This window comes from Pelobates fuscus, chromosome 5 (assembly GCF_036172605.1).
Source record: "Pelobates fuscus isolate aPelFus1 chromosome 5, aPelFus1.pri, whole genome shotgun sequence".
In the NCBI taxonomy this organism is placed as follows: domain Eukaryota; kingdom Metazoa; phylum Chordata; class Amphibia; order Anura; family Pelobatidae; genus Pelobates; species Pelobates fuscus.
Window position 1 is genome coordinate 337,082,476 of NC_086321.1, and position 24,553 is coordinate 337,107,028.

Genomic DNA, 24,553 nt, shown 5'->3' on the forward strand with positions numbered 1-24,553 from the left:
CTCTATGGTAATTGGTTGTCCTCTGCACATGACCGGCACTCTCTGGTGCCTGTGATATGTAGTTAATTTGCTCATACCTGCCAGCAGCGAGTGGGATGATAGAACTTCAAGTACCATGATGCAACGCGAATCCTGCTTTGGCTAGGAGAAATGTGTGTTTAGTGGTGATTTTATAGGTGATTTTATAGGAATGACCACTCGTGTTTTGCAGGATTTTACTAAAATTTGGCATTGTTGTGGACTACTTTTTCCATGACTCTAAGCCAGCCATGACTAGCTGAGCATCATGGGAAGCTTATTCTAGTGCCAAATTTTAGTCTTGTGAATTAGAAGGGAAAAATATTGATTTCATATTTCCAATCAGCTGTTAAGCCTGGAATTATTAGGAAATGCAGGAACTTCAAATATGGGTTTCCTCATTTACTTTTGACTAATTTGAATCTAGGAATTTTTGCTGGGACTTTTAAACCCAAATTGTAGAATTCAAATATGTTAATAAAAAAAAAAAATGTTTCTAAAGTTTAAATTCACTTTGAATTTTCGCTCGCCTGAATAACCCTGTTTGTCTGTTGATTGCTGTGATGTGAATGAAAATATAGCCATCTTTAGATCCGTTAAAGCAGCGCTATCACATTTAACTTTGTCAGAAAGAGATTTTTTTTAATGAAAAAAGGAACATTCTAAGCACCATAACCACTACACTACGCAGTAGTAGTTACAGTGCTGAGTGCTTTGGCTCCCTGCAGCCCCCTCTCCCCATGTAAGTAGTCAAATTATTTCTTAACTTGGTTCTGCCAGGCACTGCCCCCTGCCTTTCTGCAGCTGGTACCTCCTGCTACCTCTCCTGGCTGAGAGGGCCAGCTGATCATTCTCAGCCACAGGCTAACCCCTGCACCGCCAGGCTTAGCTCAGTTATGAGAGCTCTTCCAGCTGCAGCAATCTAGCTGATCCCAGGTAAGAAGCCAAACCATTAGAAAACAGCTTTTTTTTTTTTTTTTAAAGATACACTATAGTCACCAGAACAACTACAGCTTATTGTATCATTAGAATCATTCTCGTTTTTTTCAGTGTTTAAATTACAGCCTAGGGATAGCTCGAGCAGGCCACTCCTCAGATGGACACTAGAGGTGCTTCCTGGAGCAGTGCTGACATTCAGTGTCTCCACCCTCTGTATGGAGACACTGAACTTTCCTCATAGAGATACATTGATTCAATGCATCTGTATGATGAGATGCTGATTGGCCAGGGCTGTGTTTGACTTGTGCTGGCTCTGCCCCTGCTATGCCTTCTTGACAAGCTCAGTCAATCCAATGTGAAAGCATTGTGATTGGCTTAGAACAACACGTCTGAGCCATGATGTCAGGCAAGCAGGCAGATCAGGGGCAGAACCAGCAGCAGACTGCAATAAAGGTAAGATTTTGCTATATTTATTGGGTAAGGAGGGCTAGTTTGTGTTTCTAACACTATAGGGTCAAGAATATGTTTGTGTTCCTGACTCTTTAGTGTTCCTTTAACTTACACTGGCATACCTTCCAACATTTCATATGGTAAAAGAGAAACATTTTATTTTTAGGGAATGTGATTTGAGGGAGAGGGGGGATGACCAGGGTTGAGGCTGACCTTAGTTCTGTTCTCTAGCTTTCGCCAGAAGGCTTCAAAGATGGCATCCAGCCTGGATAACAAATATGATGTTCCTTGGGGACTGGGAGGACATGTGGTGGTCGCCATGATGGGTGCACCTCTGCGTTAGTCGCCTTCTTGTCCGGCTTTATCTCGCCTTTCCCTCATGTCGTGGCAGCCTTCCTGGGGTAGACCGTGATCACCCCCAACAGTTCCGGGGTGGGGTGGGGGGTGTAATGGGGAACCTGCTTGTGAGCAGTTGTCAAGCCCCACCGGGCTAATAGATCGTCCGCCTCTCCCGCCTGGTGCGTACAAGGCTGCATGCTTCAACAGGTGGTAAGTGGGCTTTAAATGATTAGCTGACCGCCACAATAGGTGCCCGTCTGGTGAGGGGCTGCTGTGTTGCCGGCTGTCGCTCAGAACGAGTTAGTGAGAGCCTGTAGAGTTGCACCTAGTTGCCAAGATTTGAGAAGAGCTTGAGCTAAACGTGTCTCTCCTCCATGACAGTCAGGCCCTGCCCCCTACAGTGAAATTTTGTTGCTGCCTGAATTGTTCCTTTAAGTTATGCTTTGTTTTATTAGTTAACCTCAAGACTGATCCTCAGAGATCATGACGTTAATAAAAAGGAACTATCTTGGAATGATCTGGCCTAGTTTTTCTGACTCAGATGTGTGTCGTTAACCTGTTGGGTGAAATTTACATATGGTTTTTGGTGTATAGATTATGCCCCTACAGTCTCACTGCTCAATTATCTGCAATTTATGAATTAAACCACTTTGTTTAGACAGCCCTAGTCTCACCTTCCCTGGCTCTGACTCACAGATAATTTCTTAAAAGTAGCTGTATGGCTCCAGTGCAGCTACTTTTGCCTTACATTTGAGTTACAGATTGCATTCATGACTGTTCTCAGTTTAGTAAATATCTCTGATTGTGCTCTAAAAACATTTTTCATTGTAATGGTATCTATTAATTAATGACTTTACATCATAAAGAAAGCATATTTAGTGTAATGCTTTGGAGGCACCACTAGGGGCAGTGTGTAGGAAGACATGTGCTTCTGGCAGTGACATCACAGGCCAGCCTACTTACACTGAATAAAAACCAGATGTATGAGAAACTCTGTCTCTTTGCCTGTACCTGACTGGACCTAAGATGTAGTACCAGCTCTGACTTAACCCCAGCCAAAGGGCTGGGGCCTTGTAAGTAATATAAATCCATTGTAACATTTAGCAATTGTAATAGCCTTTTGTAAAACATTTAGTAACCTTTTGTAAGTAATATTGTATAATTATTGTGGTAAATTGACATTCTGCTAGCATCTGTTTATTTATTATAGTTATATTAAATATACATTTAATATTACGTTTTTGTGTATTTTCTATCCACATACTCGACCATAATACCATGAACTATAAAATATTAATGTTGTTCCGTATTGCTTAATTATGTATTAAGAGATTAATATTCATATTTAAGTCACGACCACAACCTCATTAAGGCAGTGTATTATATATGGTATACGGCTGGGGGGAGGGGCGGGGGTTGCGATTTTAAGTTTAATCTCCCTCGTTCCATTGCAGAACAAAAATTTAATATACAGTTATCAGACTGGAACTAGATGTAGTGAAAGTCCATATTTAATATGCCAGGCAAGACTCTACACAAGAGACAGCAAAACCAGATAATCATTTTGGCCACTCAAAGACCACATCAGCCCAGTAAATATGGACTATATTCTGGCACAGTGAGCATGGGGGACACAGCTAGATTATCTTTTTTTTTATTATTATTTATATAGCACCAACAAATTCCGCAGCGCTTTACAGTGGGTGGATGAACAAACATGTAGTTGTAACCAGACAAGTTGGGCACACAGGAACAGAGGGGTTGAGGGCCCTGCTCAATGAGCTTACATGCTAGAGGGAGTGGGGTAAAGTGACACAAAAGGTAAGGATAGTATTAGACTAATGACAGTTGCAAGAGAGGAAGCAGTCGGGAGCTATTAACAGTTTAATTGATACACTTTTATGAAGAAGTGTTTTTTTTTTTTTTAGATTTTCACAGTGAGAAGCACGGACGTGCCTCTAGCGGCTGTCAGTGAGACAGCCACTAGAGTCTGGATTAACCCTCAGTTAAACATAGCATTTTCAGCTGCAGGGTTAACACTAGAGGGACCTGGCACCCAGACCACTTCATTGAGCTGAAATGGTCTTGGTTCCTATTAGTGGTCCTTTAAGTATGGGACCTGTAGAATATGCCCTCGTGCTGTACTGTAGTGGTTTTGATGCCAGTGATGGCCTAGGTTAGGACCTGCAAAGATTGCAGAAACAACATTCAGCATGGATACACTGAATGATCCCCAAAGAGATGCATGGACTCCATGCATCTCCTCGAGGAGTTTCAGATTGGCGCAGCAAGTCAATTTGATGTGCATCTGCACTAGCCTCTCAATGCTTGCCTTTAGAGAAACAGATTAGTTGAGATCATCACGATAGGTGGGGCAGCTGGACGAAGATCAGCGTGCCAGGGACAATAAGGCAATTAGAACCTCCAAAATGAATTTTTTTTTAAATCTAAATATGCACTATAAAACTATAGCAATAGAAATACATGTTTATATCACGAATGCTATAGTGTTCCTTTAATTGTTTAAACCATTTTAAAATACTTAATTGGAGTCCAGTGGGTGGAAGTGGGAGGCCCTGTTAGGATCTTCTATAAATGATCCTGCATTGGCTGAAAGTGTCAGCTAATCGCTCTCCAGCCAGGCTTACCCCAGACAGAGAACTTCTGGCTCTCACAAACCTGTAGTGGAGGCAAGAAGCCAGGGCATTCCTGACACTATACCCACTACAGCACGCTATAGTGGTTATGGTGCTTGGAATGTTTCCTTTAATAAATAAAGAGGCATAACCATTTCTTCATCGGTTGATCTAGTCAAAAACCTATTGACCGAATGACAAAACCTATTCATTATCCTCAACATTTATAGTCACAGAACACTGACACAATTTCCATGACTAAATAATAAAAGGTTCACAAAATAGGAAAAAAATAATACCACTAAAAAACCAACTCGAGCTTCAAACAGAATTAATATATTTTTAACAAGTCCAAAGCACTATCTTGTAACAAAAAGGACAAATCCCTTGTTTTAGAAGTAGTAGTATTTCCTTTGACTGTCCAACCTATGGAAAGCCATTATAGACATAAAAACACTAAACTAAACAGATAGTGGTCTTTATAGTGCATGAAATATCCTATAAATTATGACGTTCTGCACAAATTCTATTCGGCTGTGCTAAACAAATCAAATACCTTTTAATCGTTGGACAAACAAATATATTCATTTGGCAAATTACGAACGTATCCATCGTTTGTCCAGCCATTAGCAGACATGGGATTTGTTCACGAGTTATACCATTCAATAACTGTGTTGGTGAAATGATAACGTTGAAAAAATATTTAGAATATAATGAAAACATGGATTTATTGCAACAATAAAAGTTATCTTTAAACCATATTTTAACTTGATAGATTACAATAAATCAAGGTATACAACTTTCCCATGAGACCCGGCTAAAAAACAAAACAAAAAAAAACCATTTTATGGCAGGTCATTGACCATTGTGCCAAAAAGACACATTGTAATAGCAGTTAACGATTAGTTGTGCTTGTAACGGATCGACGGGCACCCCGACTGAGTACCTCCGTTGAAGGATGCTCCTAGCGCTTCCCGAGGACTCCAAGCACTGCAGCAGACACCATAACCACCGTAGACTCCTCCAGAGAGCAAAAACGGAACCAGCTATTAAAAGAGCTTAACAGTGATGTAGCAAGGGAGTATGACAAGCATAGCAATCACTTGTAGCAGATTCCCCCAATAATAGACGGCACTCCAAATTGAGGGTGAAGTAGAACTCAGGTTTAATGGCACACACTCTGCTTTTATGCAATTCTCCCCTGGAAGGGAGACGCCCACATACAATTATACATTACCCAATCACACAATGGTTACATCCCACAGATTCCCCTTAGCCTGAGAGGTAACCCAATTATCCGTACAGTTTAAACATGGGTTTTAGCCTTCACTTTACTCACGCTTGAGCACCCTGCACCCTGCACAAATGATTTGACACTATTTCTAACTATTGGACCCTCTCTATTATTAGCTTGAGCCAAGATTAGAACACCCTCGAAGGTGTTTCTTAGGAGCATAGGGTTTAGCACAGCGTGAGACTGTTTGTCAGGAGTTTGAAAGTGGTGGGAGAGGTTTATTAGTTTTGGTCGTTTTATACCTATCGTCCTCACTTAACCTCTCTCCCCTATTTCTCCTACTACTCTCTCACTGTCTTTCTATATACCCTACACCATAGCATTAGTGAGTTAATCTCCTTTCTCGTTTTTGAAAGGTAGCAGCTTTTCTAGTAGGCGGTCTAGCCACTGTCTATTCTTTCGCTTGGTTTCTCCATTATTCCTGTAGCTTTGTGCTAAGATTAGGACACCCTCGAAGGTGTCATCTGAGGAGCATAGGGCTTAAGCACAGAGATGGTTGTGTGGGAGTTGGCAAGTGGGGGGGAGAGGTATATATGTTTCATGACTGCTTTATATTAGTCATTTATTCATTTATTACTTTGACATTAGTCCCAGCACCAGTGTACTCATTCCCTTTTGAGTCTTGCAAGTGAGTACTTTCTATGGTAGGCTATTACTTTAGCCACCCTTTGTATGGTGCCTGGTCTCCCCACTGTTCTCTCTGGCTCCTTTAATTGAGATCGTTTTCCATTAGTTATTACGTTTTAATTTTGTGTGCCTTTCTCTATGTTAGATAGAGTCCTGAGTTATATACCCCTGTGGGTTTTCCAGGAGTACCCCGAGTACTATTCAGTATTTTTTCCTTCTGGTTAGAAGGACTATATATATAGTCATAGTAGGCTAATTTTTAGCCACTTTTTCTATGTTCTGATGGTGGGCAATTCTCTATCTACTTAGACTTGTACTTTTATATACAATTTACCAAATAAAGTTATTTATTATTTTTTTCTTATCATACTTACGGAATTGGACTGGGTACCTCTCCATATGGTTGTCCCTTAGTTAGACAACCTAAGGAGATTTTTTTCTTTATATTTTGTGCCATTTTCCCGAGGGTTATCCCCTCTTTACCTAGTCTAGGTGACCATTTTTCACCTTTTGAGTCGGCGACAGAGTTGAGGTTTTCCTTCCTGTCTTCTGGTCTCTTAAGGTTTCATTTATACAGTTTAAACATACTTTGTACCCAACTTTCATAACTCTAAAACCATACATCCAATATTAATAACAGTTACATATTATTAATCAGCACATTCCAAATACAAACATACCCAAAAATCATTCGACTCCGTTCAGCCGTTCGGGAGATAGGTATACGTCCTTTATGACCGACCGCAAGCACATTTTCAAAACCGTTCCATGGATTTGGGCTGTGCGGTCAGTCTATTTTACACCGGGAAAATGACTAAGTCCCATTCGAACGAGTGTACGAATCTTCGAACAGGACTTAGTCTCAAGCCGCGGTGTCGAAGCAGGTACGGGTCAGCGGTGTTCGTGCAATTGGGTAGCCGCAAACGGTTCCATAGATTTGGCTGCACACACCGCTGACCGCGTTCGAATAAGTTAAAATGGCCGCCACCACGTGTTTGTTTGTCGAATGGCAGCCACTTCGACGACTTCGGCTGCATCCGAAGCGCCAGTTTAAAAGTTGTAACACTGCTCCAAAGTAATTAAAGGACCAGGAACAGAATTATACACATCCATTGTGCCCAAATACAGTTCTTAAAGGGTTAATACATCCCAGGGCCATAGTAGCAGGGCAGGAGGCTAGCAACCAGGCTTCTCCAGTGCACAGTGGCGAGGTTGGTTCCGCCACAGTGCTTTTCTTTAATATGAAAATAAAATAAATCCTTATTTTATGTCACTGTACACCAAAGTGAAAGTTGCTCTGGCACAGTCTGGCACATGATGCAAATTCTAAAAAGTTCCAATGATTTCCTGTGAGCAGTTTATGATCTCAAAATGCTTTCACAGGGAATTATGGGGAAATTAAGAGCATTAAGAGCATGCAAGTAAAGCATATATTGAGAAAACCCAGGTGGTGTATTTTTGTAGGTTTCAATAGTGACCTACTTGCAGGAATAAGCAACCGCGGGCACAGATATTGAAGACTACACCCCCCTGATGCTTTGCCAGCATTATGGGAGAGGTCATTCACCACATCTGGAGTGCCGAAGGTTGCCTACTGGTTTGAGTAAGTCTGGAGTGGTCACTAATCAAAAGATGGCTCTGCCTCTTTAACGCAAGGTAAGGTTTTGTGAAGTTTGGTTCTGTCAACATAACTTGGTTTTAATAAATAGACTAAAGGAATTAAAGGTATAAGAGCATCTAGGGACTTTCACCAAGGGCATCAATTAGAATGGCCATAGCTGGACTTCACTTACCAGCAGTGTCTACTTGCACAGGAATCCAAGATTAATTACAAAATTGGCACCTGGTTATGCTGACAAGGCACATTGGCAACTTTAAAATTTCAATGGACACTGCAAACACCATAACCAATACAGCTTATTGTAGTGAATATTGTGCAAGGAAGTTGTCCTTGAAAAAAGTATTTAAAGGAACTCTATAGGGTCAGGAACACAAAAAAAAATTTATTCCTGGTCCTATAGTAAAAACCCACCATTTAGATCCTCCTCCCCCTTTAGGCCCCTCAGAATGGGTTAAAACTCACCTTATTTTCAGCTCGCCATGGGTCTGCCGGCACTGGCTCCACCCCCTTGGTGACATCAGAATTGACCATTTTTAGCCAATTTAATGCTTTCCCATGTGGAAAGCATTGGATTGGCTAAAATCAGCGAGGGTGCGGGGCCAAACACTGTTTTGGCCAATCAGCACCTCCTCACAGAGATGCATTGAATCAATGCATGGGGACGCTGAATTTTCCTTAGAGATGCAGAGCAGTGGCCACTTGGAGGTGTCCCTAGGGGCAATGTAAACAATATATTTTCTCTGAAAAGGCTGTGTTTGCATGAAATGCCTGAAGGCAATGATTCTACTCACCAGAACAACTACATTAAGCTGTAGTTGTTCTGGTGACTATAGTGTGCCTTTACTTTTTATAAGTTCCATTTGTCACCAAGTAAGGTTAAACTATGCACACATTCATGTTTTGTTTTGTGTTTTTAAACTACAAAATTCTAGTCAGTGTCAACTGATTAAATTAACAAACTTAAAAAATAGCTTACTATCAGAAGGTCTTAAAAGTTTTCCAAAAAACATCTGAGTTGCTATAAATCGTAACGGTTGCTGAAGTCTGAATGTTTATTCCCAATATCACCTTTTCTTTGATTTGACACGACCCACAACAAAAGAGCAGCCATCTTTACCAAGGGTACAGGGCGGTTTTAGTTATTTTAGTCCCAGTATTCTCAAAAGGTACAATACTGTTTTGAATTTTTACTGAGGTGTTTCATATACCACTGCAAAATATTGGCTACAGAGCAAAATAATATTAAAATCAAAAATGTTAACCCAGTGGCAAGTTTGTAGAAATTCTGAGACCTCACTGACATGGTTTCCTTTTCAATTTGATCACCACAACCACATAACCGTAAAATTAAATTTAATTAAAACTTTTTTTTCCAAAAATCAGCAGCAAGAATAAATTTATTATGGCTGTAAATTACAAAAGATCCATAAATCAAGTTTCACAAAGACAATTAAATGATGTTCTTGGAACCTTATAGGTCACCTAGTCACCCATGCCCCTTCATCTCAATGAAGTAGTCCAGGTGTAGTGGCCCTTTAGTGTTAACCCTACAATGTAATCTTTCCATTTCCGGGTTCAATACACCTCTAGTGGCCATCTTCCTCTAAAACGACCGAGTAAAACTTGGTCACATGAGTTGCATCTCATAGGAAAACATTGAATTTAATGCTTTCTCAAGTACATCAGTTTATGAGCTGGAAGAGTTGCGGTAGGCAGAGCATTTGGCGCTGCAAAGAAACGCTCAGCAGTGAAGAAAAGGTAACTAAAAACGCTTTTGTGGAGGTTGCAGCTACATTGTTCCATTAAAATTATACTAAGGGTTATTCACTAAACTCTTAAAAACAGTAGCAAATTGAAATCTGAAAATTTAGGCTAAACAATGGATTTGGAAAAATTCTTCCACTCAGCTATAGTAACCTATTGGAACTTAAAAGGTGCTGTTCAGATTTCGATATGCCTCAATGCAGAGGTTAGTGAGTAAATACTTACAATGTTATTTTGCCAAATTAAAAAAAAATGCGGGAAGGAAACAAAGACCTTCTACAGAGCATTTATCAGGGACTAAAGCGGTCAACGACAGCAGACTATTGGTGCACAGCGGCAAAATGGATGCTAGACAAGCACAAAGATAACGGAACCCATTATATCATCTGCATCTCCCTACGGCTTGTAAGTGGTGCTGATCAACCAAGCTCGGTCATTCTACATGTACCTTTTTCGGTCTCGTGTGTGCCTTTCCTATGCTATTTCCCTTTGTATAAGTTTCAGTGTTAGGATCTCTGCTACAAAAGAGACCAGAAACAAAAATACAGCTGGGAAAAAAAAATAAATAAATAAAAACCCACTTGTACATTATTAATATACAGCTTTCTGGACAGGAATAACCTTGCTGTCTAAAAACTATCACGTTTTAATTTAAAAAAAAAACAAAAACAAAAAAAAAATGTTATGCAGATGTGTAGAAAATGAGCAGTTTAGGACATTAACTATCTAAAAAAAAAATGCATTACCTGGATGAGGCTTGAAGACTTAGTGAAGACCTTGCAGCTTGCTTTATAAATCCATAAATAGATCGTAAAAACAATATCCTATTTCACCAAATAAAAACACACACCAAAAAAAATAAAAATAAAAAAACCACAGGAAAGTAGATTAGCAAAACAATACACCAGAGTGTTTTCAAAGAAATGGAAAAAGGGCCTAGTTTCACAGGGGAATGGAATTGCAAAATACACACATGTAGGTCGTACAGCCTGAGTCAGTGGCTGATTATCCATATTTAAACCAGACATTGCTATTCTAAAAAATATACTCGTTTTCTGTTTTCACCTAATTAAACCAAGATTAATGTACAGCTTTAAAACAGGGTGTAGCAACAGTGATTCTCAAAGCTTTCGATGGACTATAGTTCCAACAATCCTAAACTATCCTCTGGTTGCTGTAGTTTAAGAAGAGTTAGAGGTCACATTTTACTTGAGACCTAGCTTATGGGTTTTAAAAGAATGTACCAAAATATTAGGTTCACAACTACGTGTTACATCAGTGAGCTGCAAAATACGAAATCTTTCAGAGTCTGTGACATTTATTGACCCACATACACATTCATTCCTTCAGCTATGGGGGAGAAAAAAATTAAATAAAATACTTGGCTGGAATAAAAGACATGTCATTCTGTAGGGTTGTCCAACTGGACTTCAAGTTAATATACCCAAATCTGACTGTCCATTCTGGCTCTGTAATCACACACCACATCTGTAGCCAACTTTCCTATGCTGGTGAGAGCGGCTGAGCTTTATGCGAAGGCGGTCAGCGTTTTCACTTTTAATTCCCGAGATGAATGTGTGAAACGCGCCGTCACTGTTTGTGCTTCCAAGTACTGTAGTGTCACTTGTTCCTTTTCTTGACATCCTCGATTGGCTGATTTGTATTGTGTTGAGGACAGCATGGATGTAAATAAACAGAAATCAAGAGAAAACCTCACTAGATACTGCATACAAGTACCCGCTGAATCTTTTAAAAAAATTTAAAAACATTGCACATTATACCAACAGAATTTCTGTGGGAAACACTCCAGGCTCTTGATATTTCATAGAGTGTCTGTGTCTTGGTTTGGTGTATTTCTCTCAAAATAGAAAGTCAACATCAAGTTAACTGCAGCACTCTATTCCTGCTGTTCCTTAAATAACCTCTTTCTGTTGTCCACATGTCCGATGACTAGAGATGCTGCAGTCTCTCGCCTCTCCGCGAGTAGTCCGTAGGTTGATCCCATTAGGTGGTTTTTCCAAGTTCAATTTTCTTTTGGATTGCACGCGTGGAATAGTATATTAGAGAGTCGATGAGACCTGCAACTGAAAAGGCAAGACTTACTTTGAGCAAAACAGATTCTGCACAAAAGGTTTTATTTAAACAGGCTCTTCACGATCCACAACATTAGTAAAGTAGTAATCTAATACTTTATCTAGCCGACCCCCAAGCCTGGTCAAAAGTAGACACACATTCCATCACCCATTGGCTGCAAACAATTCTCACACTCTCATCCACCTTCCCTTAAATCACCATCAAAAAGTAGAATAATTACGGTCCACGCTCAAGGTAGATTATAAATGCACGAGCACCACTTACCTGTAAATACTCCACCGATTATAGCACATACTCCAGTTAGAAAATGTGTAAACGACCTGCAACAGAAAAGACAGGTGAATTATGGGAATAGTCAATTAGAAACAGTGTTAACACTTGTTAACAGGGGTTCAATATTGAGCATACCTGTGCTTCTCTGTGAGTTTCACCATCATTGGGGATAATTCATACAGGACAAATACTCCAGGGAGGCCCTGGTCTCCAATCAGGCCATTGGCTATCTTCTCATGTCTGGTTACTGAGAACTGATTGGTCCTTAGTACCTGTGAAATATGAAATATGAGAAATACAGTATTCTACAACTGCATTCACAGCTCAACGATAGCCTTTAATGTATTGGGAATCCATGAAAACTATGAAGTATAATGACGTGGAGTTTACTGCCTAAGGTTCAGGTGTCTGAAACTAAAGACGCATCAACATGAACAGTTAGAAGAGTGGTGTGAAAGCGAATGGAAATGAGGCTTGATAAACATCAAAAATTAAAGACCAGGCAGAGCATGAATTTTGACCCGAGGTAGCTAAGTAGTCCTAACTCCTGAGCGGTTTCACACATTTAATCACCCTCATCTTATTCACCTATTCTTGGAGAATACCCAAGTCTGGTGGTACCAGAAATCTTTTGAGCAGACATCAAATTTTTCAGAAAAAGGGGAGCTTTTGGCATCGGCAGTTGAATAATAATTTCTCAATTCTACTGCTGACTTGGCATATAGTAATGTAGGAGGGAGCGGGGGATCCTTCGGAACATTTGATTTGGTATACATTTTAACGCAAGCACATTAACAAAAGTACAAAATGATATAATGCTGAAGCTGTATACTATAACGCGATTAAATAAAAGGCAAGTGAATACCGATACTTGAGCAGAGGGGTCAGAAACAACAAGTTTGAGGAAGCACAAGGAAATAAGGTCAGGGTGGGTTTAAGCATTAACGTTTAAGGATTATCGGTGGATAAAATTATTTTATTGTTAGAGATCCATTATCAAGCAATTCATTAAAACAACAAAGTTTGCAAAATAAAAACTGTGCATATCTTTATGACCAACTGCAAACGGCTTAACATCAAGTTTTCAGCAACTGCTGTTGGAAGATTTGCCATGTTTTCTTATAATCTTACATTTATGTTTAACCGACAGCCCTGAAACACGTCATCGTTAAAGGATAAAACTGGTCAAGAGACAATTTAACTTGAGAAGAACATCATCAAAATTCTGTGTATTCATATTTTTCTCTCTCTAATATACTAAAATGTCATCTCCTAGAAATACATCTCCAGCATTGAAATCTAAAGCGACTAAAGGAACAAGGATCCTTAAGCACTATATGGTGAGGCGGCATGTAAATAGCCACTTAGAACACCAAAATGTACACTTATAGTGTGTGTTATGGGGCAAGAAAGTTCCCCTTTCAACTTACATATAATTGCTTAATGATGGAGCAATTCCCAAAAATCAACTGCAATGATAAGCCTGGCCCCTATTAACCCCTTAAGGACCAAACTTCTGGAATAAAAGGGAAACATGACATGTCACACATGTCATGTGTCCTTAAGGGGTTAAACTACACATTTTGCACTAATCAAATAGTTAATGTCTTCAACTTCCCTGCCTGGGTCTCAACAACAGTCTATGCCATAACTATAACCATGCAGCAAGTTTAGGTGAATTTTATGTCAGGACAGGAGGCTTCATATTGCTTCACCTTCTTTACTGAAAACCTCCAGCAGCAAAGAAACAGTTAACAAAACTTTTCAAAACAACCAATCAGAACAAACAGGCATCAGTATAAAACCACTGGAACAGACCCTCCCACTTCCTCTTTCTTTGCTGCTGCCTCCAGGTGAGCACTCACCAACTCAGAGTTGTCTCTGCTCTGGGTTGTATTTCTCTTGATTTGGTACTTGCACTGTTTGATTTGACTGTGTTTACTTTCTGACTTGGGGTTACTGAGGTGGCCCCTGCTGCCCCACCTCGGGGTCCTGAGTGTGGGGGTTGTTATTTTTTTCTGGCCTGCCTTTACTCTGGGTTTCCCCTGGGGCTCCCCTCAGACCATCCGCCTTGCGGTTCGGTCCGGCGGTACCCTCTCGGTATTCCCGCCTCTCCCTCCCTACCCCCTCTCCCTTCACCTGTCTGCGGTCTCCGACCGCGTTTCTCACCACGACCTCCCTCGCGCAGCCGTCCGCGAGGTAGGCCGCACTCGTTTTGCGGCCGCGGCGGCCATTTTGTTGGAGCCGCGGCGGCCATCTTGCCGAGGCCGCGGGGTCTCCGGGCGCCCTCTCTTTCATCGGACCTCGGTCCCCCTCAGCCCCCCTGCCCCTGGTCTTTTACCTCCACGGTCTCTGCACCCCTGGTGGTTGTGACTTCACAGATGACCGGGGTGTGCAGACTGCTGCATGTTAAACACTCCATGTACTGTTTTTTACTGTGCCTGCTACACTGTATGCTGCAACTGTGGTTTTCCTTCCCTAACAGGTGGATTTTCTTCCCCAGGTGCCCCTTATAGCCTGCCATTATAGGGGTGACCCCCCTTTCTATATTATTGGGACTCAGTCCCTGCCTAATCTGCCCTATACTGGGCTATCCTACCGTGCTGTAGCACTGCTTTGGGCTGGGTGACCCCCCCCCTATTGTCCAATTTGCCTGGACCCTGGGCATAAACTGAGGGTGACCCCCTCCTATTGCATTGTATATGCTAGTGCTTGCTGGGTGACCCCCTCTTGCACGCTGGGTGACCCCCAGCTGGCCATATTGAGGTACCTCACGGATTGTGCCTTTCCTCTGTTTCAGTGATATTAAACATGGCTGAAGAATCTGGCTCCCACGCCCCTGAAGCCCTCCAGGCATGGCTATACACCGCCTTTGCGGATTCTTTGCCCAAGGCTCTTGCGGCCTTCCACGGGGACGCCTTGCCCACACCTACGGGTTTCACACCCGGTCCTGCTGGCGCACGGGACTCCGACTCTGGGGGTTCCCTGCGCTCAGCGGACGTATGCACCATACGGAAGAGGCCTTGGAAAGCCCCTGGCGCCCCCACAGACAAGGGCAAGATGCCCACCAAGTTGGCCAGACTGGGTGCCGAATCGGACGACCACCCTGACATAGGGTCGCTCGCTGGGGAACCCGAATTCGATACCCTGGATGAATACCGGGCCGGCGGATCGGGCCCCACGTCACCTGGCGAAGACGCCCCTGGCCACTCTTCACGATATGTACGGGAGACTGTGCTGAGCTCTCCACGACCGGGCTCGCTAAAAGCCTCTGCCGCCCATGCCGACGACCCCGGCGAAATCTTGGACCCCTCGGGCCTACCGCTCTTCGACCCACGTCTCCTCAAGCATCCTCGCTCGGCAGAGTGGACTCCCCCAGACCACATCGCAGAATTCCTCCGCTACTGGCTACGTCGCCCGTTGGATAAAGAGGTCAGGGCGAAGCTCCGGGCCGAATGCCCGCGCCCAACGCTGCCAGATAAGGTAGCTAATACACCTGATTTTGATCCGGTTTTCGCTACCTTTTTGAATAGGTCGGGGAAGGACCCCCGCAAGGGCCTGGAACAGGGCTTGCGCTCCACCCAAGACAAGCTCCTCGACATTAGCGGCCCGCTGACCCAGATTTTCCTCATGGCCGACGATACTCTACAAGGCGGACCAGCGGTTGACGCATACCTCCTCCGCGAGTGGGCACAGAGAGCAATTTGCCTCCTGGGGAACGCCAATGCGGCAATGAACTCAGAACGCCGTAAAGCGGCACTCTATAAACTGGATGGGAAATTGACCGACCTAGCCCCCAAAGAACTGGGCCCGGAGGCCAAAGGCCTACTGTTCGGTGACGCCTTCATGAAGGAACTGAACCGGCACGTGTCCATCTACACGTCTCTGAATAAGGCGCAACAATCCCTCCGCAGAGTTTTCCGTGCTGGGGATCGTTTTTCCTCCAGAGCTGGTCGGCAGAGGGGTCGCGCCACCAGCAGAGCTGCCTTCATGGGCAACAGGCCCCGCATCTCGGAGTCCTTCTCCTCCTCCTCCTCCCGGTACCAGTACCGTCCTTTGTTCTCCCGAGGATCTACCAGAGGCCGCGGAGCCTCCTCCACACGGGCGAGATACGCCTCAGGTAAGAGTCTTACCTTATTTACCACACTTACCCATTGCGGGCAGACTGTCTCACTTTTCTCCGCAGTGGGGGGCCATCACGGGAGACCCGTGGGTTCTGCAAACCGTGTCCGGCTTCAGGATTGACTTCGTGTCAACCCCGATCCAGGCCTCTGCCCCACGGCCTATCCATATGGACAGAGAGGCGTCCGCTCTGGTCCATTCAGAAATTCACGCCCTGCTGGGCAAGGGCGCGGTGGAGAGGGCACCGGGCCCGCCTCGCTTCCTGAGCAATATCTTCCTGGTAAGGAAGAAATCAGGGGACTTCCGCCCTGTAATCAACCTACGCGCCCTCAATGGATATATCGTCTACCGACCTTTCAAGATGGAAGGCATCCATCTCCTCAGGGATCTGCTTCGCGAGAACGACTGATTCACGCGCTTAGACCTGAAAGACGCGTACCTCACGGTCCCTGTCCACCAAGAGGACAGGTGCTTTCTCCAATTCATTTGGCAGAAGCGCGTGTGGCAGTTCACGTGCCTCCCATTCGGCCTCAGCTCGGCTCCCTGGTGTTTCACCAAACTGCTGAAACCGGTCATGTCGACGCTGAGGGCCAGGGGGATCAGATCGATCGTCTATCTGGACGATATCCTGTTGATGGCACAAGATCCCGACATCCTGCGCCAGCAGACGGCTTTCACTACCCGCCTGCTCCAGGACTTAGGTTTCGTCATCAATGTGGAGAAGTCGGAACTGAACCCCTCGCAGTCGGTCCAGTTTCTCGGGTTCGTCGTGGACTCGGTTCGGACTCTACTCCGCCTCCCAGTATCCAAGGTGGCTGCCATCAGGAAGGACATCAGACGCCTACTTCGCAATCCGAGAATCACCCTGCGGGACCTGGCCAGGACGATAGGACTACTCTCGTCCTCCATTCAGGCCATCTTCCCGGGCCCCCTACATTATCGGGCCCTCCAACGTCTGAAGACTCGTTTCCTTCGGTCGTCCACCTCCTACGGCCAGATTGTATCGCTGTCGGACGAAGCCCGCCTGGAATTGCACTGGTGGCTTCGACACATGGAGGCGTGGAACGGCAGGGCAATCTTCGGGACAAGACCGCACTTCGTCCTGGAATCAGACGCCAGCTGCCTAGGCTGGGGCGCCACTTGCGATGGCGTGGCGACAGGCGGTCTCTGGACCCCGGACGAAAAAGCCCTCCACATCAACTGCCTGGAGCTGATTGCGGGGATGTTCGCCATTCGCAGTTTCACCAAAGGGATGAGTCATTGCTCCCTACTTCTTCGCATGGACAACGTCTCAGTTGTCCGATACATAAATCGACTGGGAGGTTCCCGATCCAAACTGCTGTCAGACCTCACGAAGGATCTGTACCAATATTGTCTGGACAGACAGCTGTCGATCGTCGCAGAATACCTTCCGGGACAGGACAACCTCGTTGCGGACTGGTTCTCCCGCCACTGGAGGGACTCCAGCGACTGGCGACTGCAACCCCGGGTGTGTTTCAGAAGTTGGACCTCGTGCGTGGCCCCCTCCATCTGGACCTATTCGCATCCAGGGCGAATCAACAGACGGAACTATTCTTCAGCTGGCTCCCGGATCCCCTCAGCATGGCGGTGGACGCATTCCTTCAATCATGGCCCCCTTCAGGGGCATATGCGTTTCCCCCCTTCTCCATGATCCTTCGGACGCTACATCGACTCAAGCTTCTGAAGGTGTCGATCGTACTGGTGACACCTCTCTGGAGAAGTCAACCATGGTTCCCTCTCCTACTAGAACTATCGTGCAGGGACCCGCTGGTACTACCAGCCTCCAGATTTCTCCTCGAGGACCCGATGGGGAACCCACACCCGTTGATGTTGGAAGATCGTCTAACCCTGGTGGCCTGGACCGTTTCCGGGGATCTTGGGATGTGTCGGGACTATCGGCTGCAGCTAGATAATTACTCTGGGACTCTTGGGCCCCTGGCACCAGAAGATCATATTTACACGCCTGGCGCTCCTGGCATGGCTGGTGTTTGGAGAGACGTTTGGATCCCTTTACGGCCCCTGTTCTAGCCATCTTGAACTTCCTGGCGGAATTGTTTTCGCAAGGTAAGTCTTATAGGACTATCAATGTTTTCCGCTCGGCTATCTCGGCGGCCCATGTCCCTTTCCAGGGCTCTGGTGTTGGTAGGGAACCCTCGGTCTGCAGACTACTCCGAGGTGTGAGGCTTTCGAGACCCCCTGCTTCGCGCTACTCCTCGTTCTGGGACGTATCGATCGTATTACGCTTCCTCGAGGAATGGCCTGATAACGGGGATCTTTCCTTACGCCAGCTTTCAGCCAAGCTGGCTCTCCTGCTATGCCTCGTATCCTTTCGTCGGGTCTCGGATGTCCGGGCCTTTGACGTAGAATCCTTTTCGTTCTCCCCAGATGGTGTCTCTGTCTCTATTTCCCGCAGGACGAAATCTAATTCGTCTTCAGTGTCTTATCCCTACTTTCCCGATAGACCTCGCCTCTGCGTGGCACGCTGTTTACGGACATATATATCCGTGACCTCGTTGTGTCGGCCCTCCGCCCATGGTCAGCTATTGATCTCCTACGTTCGACCGTTCGGGGCGGTGTCTGCACCCACGATCGCTCGTTGGATTCGATGGCTCCTCTCATCGGCGGGCGTGGCGAGTTCTTTTGGGGCTCACTCGGTTCGGGGTGCTGCAGCGTCAGCAGCTCTTGAAGCCGGTGGGTCTCTCGGGGATATTCTCAACGCTGCGGACTGGTCTAGGGAATCGACTTTTCGTACTTTTTATTTTCGTCCGCGCCCGCATGTTTCTTCTGTTTTTATGTCTGGACGTTAAAATTGCAATATGAAGCCTCCTGTCCTGACATAAAATTAGGGATTATTCTAGCCTCGGTGAGGGAATAATCTAAATTTTATTAAAGACAGGAGGCGAATATTTCCCACCCTTATGGTTTTTTTCCCACCCTTTATGGGAGTGGTTTTGACTTTATGTTAATCTAGGTTTCGATGTACATTACATTATGTATGGTCCGAATTGTATTTAATAAACTTTTGGTGTCTACTATTGGCGTTCTGTGTCGATTTATTTATCAGTTTGCGGTCTATTTTGCACTGCCCGTATAGGATATGACATTCTGCTATGACAGTTTACTTTCACGATGTTTCTTTTCTTTTCAGTGTGACATAACTTGCTCCGAACATGACGGTTTTTCATCGAAGCAGACCGGATACAGTTTTCGTTTGGTCTTCATGCTCTCCTGCTCGACCTCATCAAAGAAAGAGGAAGTGGGAGGGTCTGTTCCAGTGGTTTTATACTGATGCCTGTTTGTTCTGATTGGTTGTTTTGAAAAGTTTTGTTAACTGTTTCTTTGCTGCTGGAGGTTTTCAGTAAAGAAGGTAAAGCAATATTCGCCTCCTGTCTTTAATAAAATTTAGATTATTCCCTCACCGAGGCTAGAATAATCCCTAATTCTTTACCCAAGATTGTGAACAGGGTAATCCAACTGTTAGTTGCCATGGCAAGTCTGCTATGAATCTAATGAACAATTTCACTCATGCCATGGAATGAAAGAAACAGTTTCTGGTAGCTGGACTACACATCAAAAAACATGGCATGGTTGCATACAATCAGACCCCACAAAACAGAAGTTGTTGCTCTGGTTTGGTGCAGCCTCCACTTGGCCTGGACAGAGCTGGTTTGTGTGGCTTGTCTGTGCAGGTTTAGCAGCTAAAAAAACAACTTAAGATTAATATAGCGGTTTTTTCGCATGTACATCAAACTTATTCTCGTATCGATATGTGCTTTGTGAAAGAGGGCCTTCTAAATAACATCACAAAATCCACCATTGGTTCTATAGAAATATCGGATCATGCTCCAGTTTTCTTGAGAATTAGGATAAAGGAAGGTAATAGCCCAAGGACTAAATAGAGGCTTAATGAAAGCCTTTTGAAAGTTGATTACATCAGGGGCAAAATAGAAACAGAAAGAGAGATTTTTTTTTTAAATGAATTATAACTGAGAAGTTGCAACACCAAATTGTATGGTGTACCCTAAAAAGTTTCATAAGAGGATTATTAATTAAGTTCGGTTCTGAATATAAACGGAAGAAAGGTGAATCATTAAAAGTCTTGAGGATTAAACTGGCAAAAAAAGTTAAATAAAATATTAACTAGGGAATTAATAGAGGAAATTAATAACCTAAAGTTAACTATTAAGGAAAAAATTTATGAGGAGATTAATAAAAATCTATTCTTCCTTAGACAAAGATGGTACCATAATAATAATAACAAAATTTATAGGGATCTTTCCAATAAAATTAAGAACCAACACAAAGATAAATCTATAAAAAAACGGATGAGAAAGGGTGGAAGGGTTGCAAACTTGCCTAAAGACATAGCAGAGGCTTTTGCAGAGTTCTATAGCTCGTTATATAATTTAGGAGAGGTCAAGGCAAGTAATGGTGAAATTTACGGATTTCTTAAGAAACAGACTTCCTAGGTTAGGTCAAGAGAAACTAGAATATCTAAATGCCCCTTTTAGAGAACTGGAAATTGAAGAAGCGATAGAGAAACTAAAATCAAATAAGGCACCAGGCCCGGATGGTTTATCTGCTATTTTCTATAAAACATATATGAAAACTATTACTCCAATTCTCTTAGAGATGTACTCGTTAATATCTGGGGATGTTTCATTTCCAAAAGAGATGATGTTAGCAACAATTATACCGATTCCTAAGCCAGATAAAGATAATACAATAATTGCTTACTATAGACCAATATCACTAATTAATATTAAAATATTTTCGAGCATTTTGGCTAATTGCTTAAAAGAAGTATTAGGAGATTTGATTAATTGGGACCAGTCAGGATTTGTGAAAGGAAGAAGCACCTCTGATAATACACAGAGGATTTTTAATATAATAAATAGAGTAAACGGACAACACAAGGAATCTGTTATTATTGCTCTAGATGCCGAGAAGGCCTTTGACAGAGTCAGTTGAAGATTCCTGGACTCTGTCATGGGCCATTTCGGACTGGAAGGAGCATTTAGAAATAAAACCTTATCTTTATATAAAAACTCCTCGGCAAAAATTAGCAGCCCTTACTTTGATTCTGACCCCTTCGATATTAAGAATGGAACTAGACAGGGTTGTCCGTTAGCCCCGCTTTTATATATTCTTACAATCGAACCTCTGGCTACAATGATAAGACAGAATAAAAAGATAAAAGGAATAGAATTTCAAGAGGAATATATTAAGATATCTCTATTTGCTGATGATGTCCTACTTACTCTTGCTGATCCCCTATTATCAATCCCACTGTTACTAGAAGACATTTCTATATATAGTAAATTTTCTAACTATAAGGTCAATATTATCAAATCTCAAGTGCTACCATTTTTATTGACCAAGATACAGTTAGAAATTGTCCTCCCATTTCCATATAGAATGTATAAAAGATAAAATTGATTATTTAGGTATAAAGATATCATTTGATACTGCAAAGACTATTCCAATGAATTTTGATAATCTTTATAAAGATCTACAATCTCAGATACACAATTTGAGGAGGTTAGAACCATCTTGGATAGGGAGAGTTAATATTATTAAATCGTATCTGATGCCAAAACTCCTATATTTTTAGGATGATCCCATACAGAATTGAACGGGGGATTCTGAAGCAGTTTCAAAGTCTATTCTCTAGCTTTATATGGCGTGATAAACCACCTAGAATAGCGGCGGAGATTCTCTGCAGAAGCTATCGGAAAGGGGGTATAGCATTCCCTGATGTGATCAAGATGTATGAAGCAAGTAGGGCTTCCCAGCTTATGTTATGGTTAAATTTGGATCAAAACATATCTAAATCCTGGATTAAAATAGAACCGGAATTAGGACCAGGACAAAAGCTATACATCTTAGGGTGGCTAGGACTTTTGAATCTAGGGGTTTTGGAAACAGAGCAATTTTCTAATAAAATTATAAGAGATATGGTAGATTTAACAAAATATTTGAATATTAAGTTAGAACTTAAAGGAAAATTATTATCTAATACACCGATAGAAATACTTCATTATGCTATGTCAGATATGAATATTAAAACCTGGATACATCTTGGAATAAAAAAAATTGGAAATTTATATGAGAGCTTCTAAACTGGTGACATTTACACAACTACAATCTAAATATAATCTCCTACCTAGGGAAATATTCCAATATTTAAGGATCAAGAATTTTCTATTAACTAAAACGTTGATTAAAGATCATTATCTTGACCCTTACATTATTTGTAGTCAAAAAAAGGGAGGAATCTCCAGATTTAATAAATTGTTTGATACATTAGACAACGTTACCCATGTTCCTTCATTTGGTGAGAGGGATATAGGAAAATCCCTCCCATTGACAGACTGGACAAATGCTACTATGTTAGTTAAACAAAGCATACATAATATATCCCTGCTAGAAATACACTTAAAGATTATCTATAGGTGGTATATGGTCCCGGTTAGACTCCATAAAATATCCCCAATATATCCAAAAGAATGTTGGAGATGTAGAAGAGAAGAGGGTACCGTGTTACATATATGGCGGGCTTGTACGGGTCTGAATATTATCAAGACCCAAATGTTAGGTCTAATGAAAAGTATTTTTAAGGAGATTGATGTAATTAGTCCCGAAATGTTTTTGTTTAACATGGATTATAAATCAATTGATAAACAAAAAAAATATATATATATATATATATATATTATGACACACCTTTTACTTGCAATAAAAATCAATATTGCTAGAGCATGGAAATCATCTAATCCACCACTTTGGCAAGAAATAATGGAACAGATAAGGTTCCACTATAAGATGGAATTTAATTCGATATATAATTCCTCAACTAGAAATCTAAGAGAACTTTGGTTACCCTGGACTTCCAAGTTTCCTATATAATAACGAATTGTTAGTTTAAGGCCCGACCCACACCGAGTCTCATATATGTGATATATAGATATATATATATATATATATATATATATATATATATATATATATTTTTTTTTTCCCTGTGGAATTTATGTAAGGCTATAGATGATTAATATGGCTAATAGGATATTGATCCAATGTAAAATAGATAAGGGTCTAGTATAAGATGTAATCTTATACATATTTTCCTATTTGAGAAATGTGTGATCTACTGGACTTTTAGATGTCTTATATAATAGTGAATTGTTAAATTGGGAACTGGACATGCACCGATTCTCATAATTGCAACTTAATGTGTTTTTTCTTTTTTCTTCTTTTCTTTGGACTGTGATATATAGTTAATGCTATAGATAATCAATATGAATGTATATTAATGTTGTATTATTGAAATTTTGTATAACTACTGTGAATTCGATATACATATCTTAAGAAAAATTTATAAATAAAATAAATATAAAAAAAAAGATTAATCTAGCGTTCTAGTCGGATTTTAATTTTTTTTTGTATACAGTTTTATTTTTTTGTCTATAGCATGCATGTGCACAAATGGGAGGCATTATTTCTTTAAGACAGTCAGAAGTTCCCAATCCCTTATTTATTTCTAAAAGATAGGCTACCTTTGTAGGGTGTGTGGGTATTTGTGGCATTATTATAAAAAGCAAACATAATTCTACAGTAAAATTCAAATGGTCAGGTGCAAAGGATGGTACGTACCTCTCCATCAACTTTCACATAAACTGTAGGAACGATTTTCACAAAATACTGAAACATCATAGAAGCTGCAGTGGAAAAAGAAAAAAAACAAAAAACTTATTTTTTATTACTGAAAATAAATAATATGGCCTCATTATATGCTATTTTTTTTATTTGACATTGTTTGGCAGTAACAAGCAATGATACGTTGTCTGTATAGGTACATAACGAACATTTATATCGATGCGATAATGGTCTGTAAAATGTGTGCAATAGCTATTTTTAAGCTGTATATATCTGGATAGTATACCGACATCTGTGGTGTCTTGCACCTCAACTCAAATTCTGATTACAACAAAAAGTCTGAGGGTCTGGACAGTATGGTTGACTTCTGGAGTTGATGGATTTGTGTCTACGGCTTTGTGATGTGTCTATTGACCGTTTCTCTCTGTTATTCTGTACTAACCTTTAGCTCCTTCACAGGGAAGGTCAATGGGGGGGGTGAGGGAGAGCGGTTACCCTGGACATCAGAGGCAGTTGCAATGTTGTTGGAGCAGATAAAGGATAACCATGATCCCCAAGTATTAGTATATCTGGTGTATTTTTTGGGATATGGCATGTGTGATTTCTGTTACACCTTTATGGATTCTACCTTTTCGATCTACTCCCTTATAGAGGGAGGGTCAGCTCGTTTTCACTGGGCTGGAATGAGTATGTTTG

General features: G+C 42.2%; 1 protein-coding gene across 1 annotated transcript in view; it reads right to left on the minus strand.

Annotated features, from left to right (window-relative positions):
• Positions 1-10,567: 10,567 nt before the first annotated feature.
• Positions 10,568-24,553, minus strand: part of ERGIC3 (ERGIC and golgi 3) — a 36,169-nt gene continuing 22,183 nt past the window's right edge. Inside the window, exons 10-13 of the mRNA XM_063453265.1 lie at positions 23,855-23,919; positions 12,191-12,327; positions 12,047-12,102; positions 10,568-11,772 (exon numbers count right to left, since the gene is read on the minus strand). Of these exons, the coding sequence (XP_063309335.1) occupies positions 11,693-11,772; positions 12,047-12,102; positions 12,191-12,327; positions 23,855-23,919 (338 nt within the window). The 3' untranslated portion in view covers positions 10,568-11,692. The remainder of the gene's footprint in view (positions 11,773-12,046; positions 12,103-12,190; positions 12,328-23,854; positions 23,920-24,553) is intronic.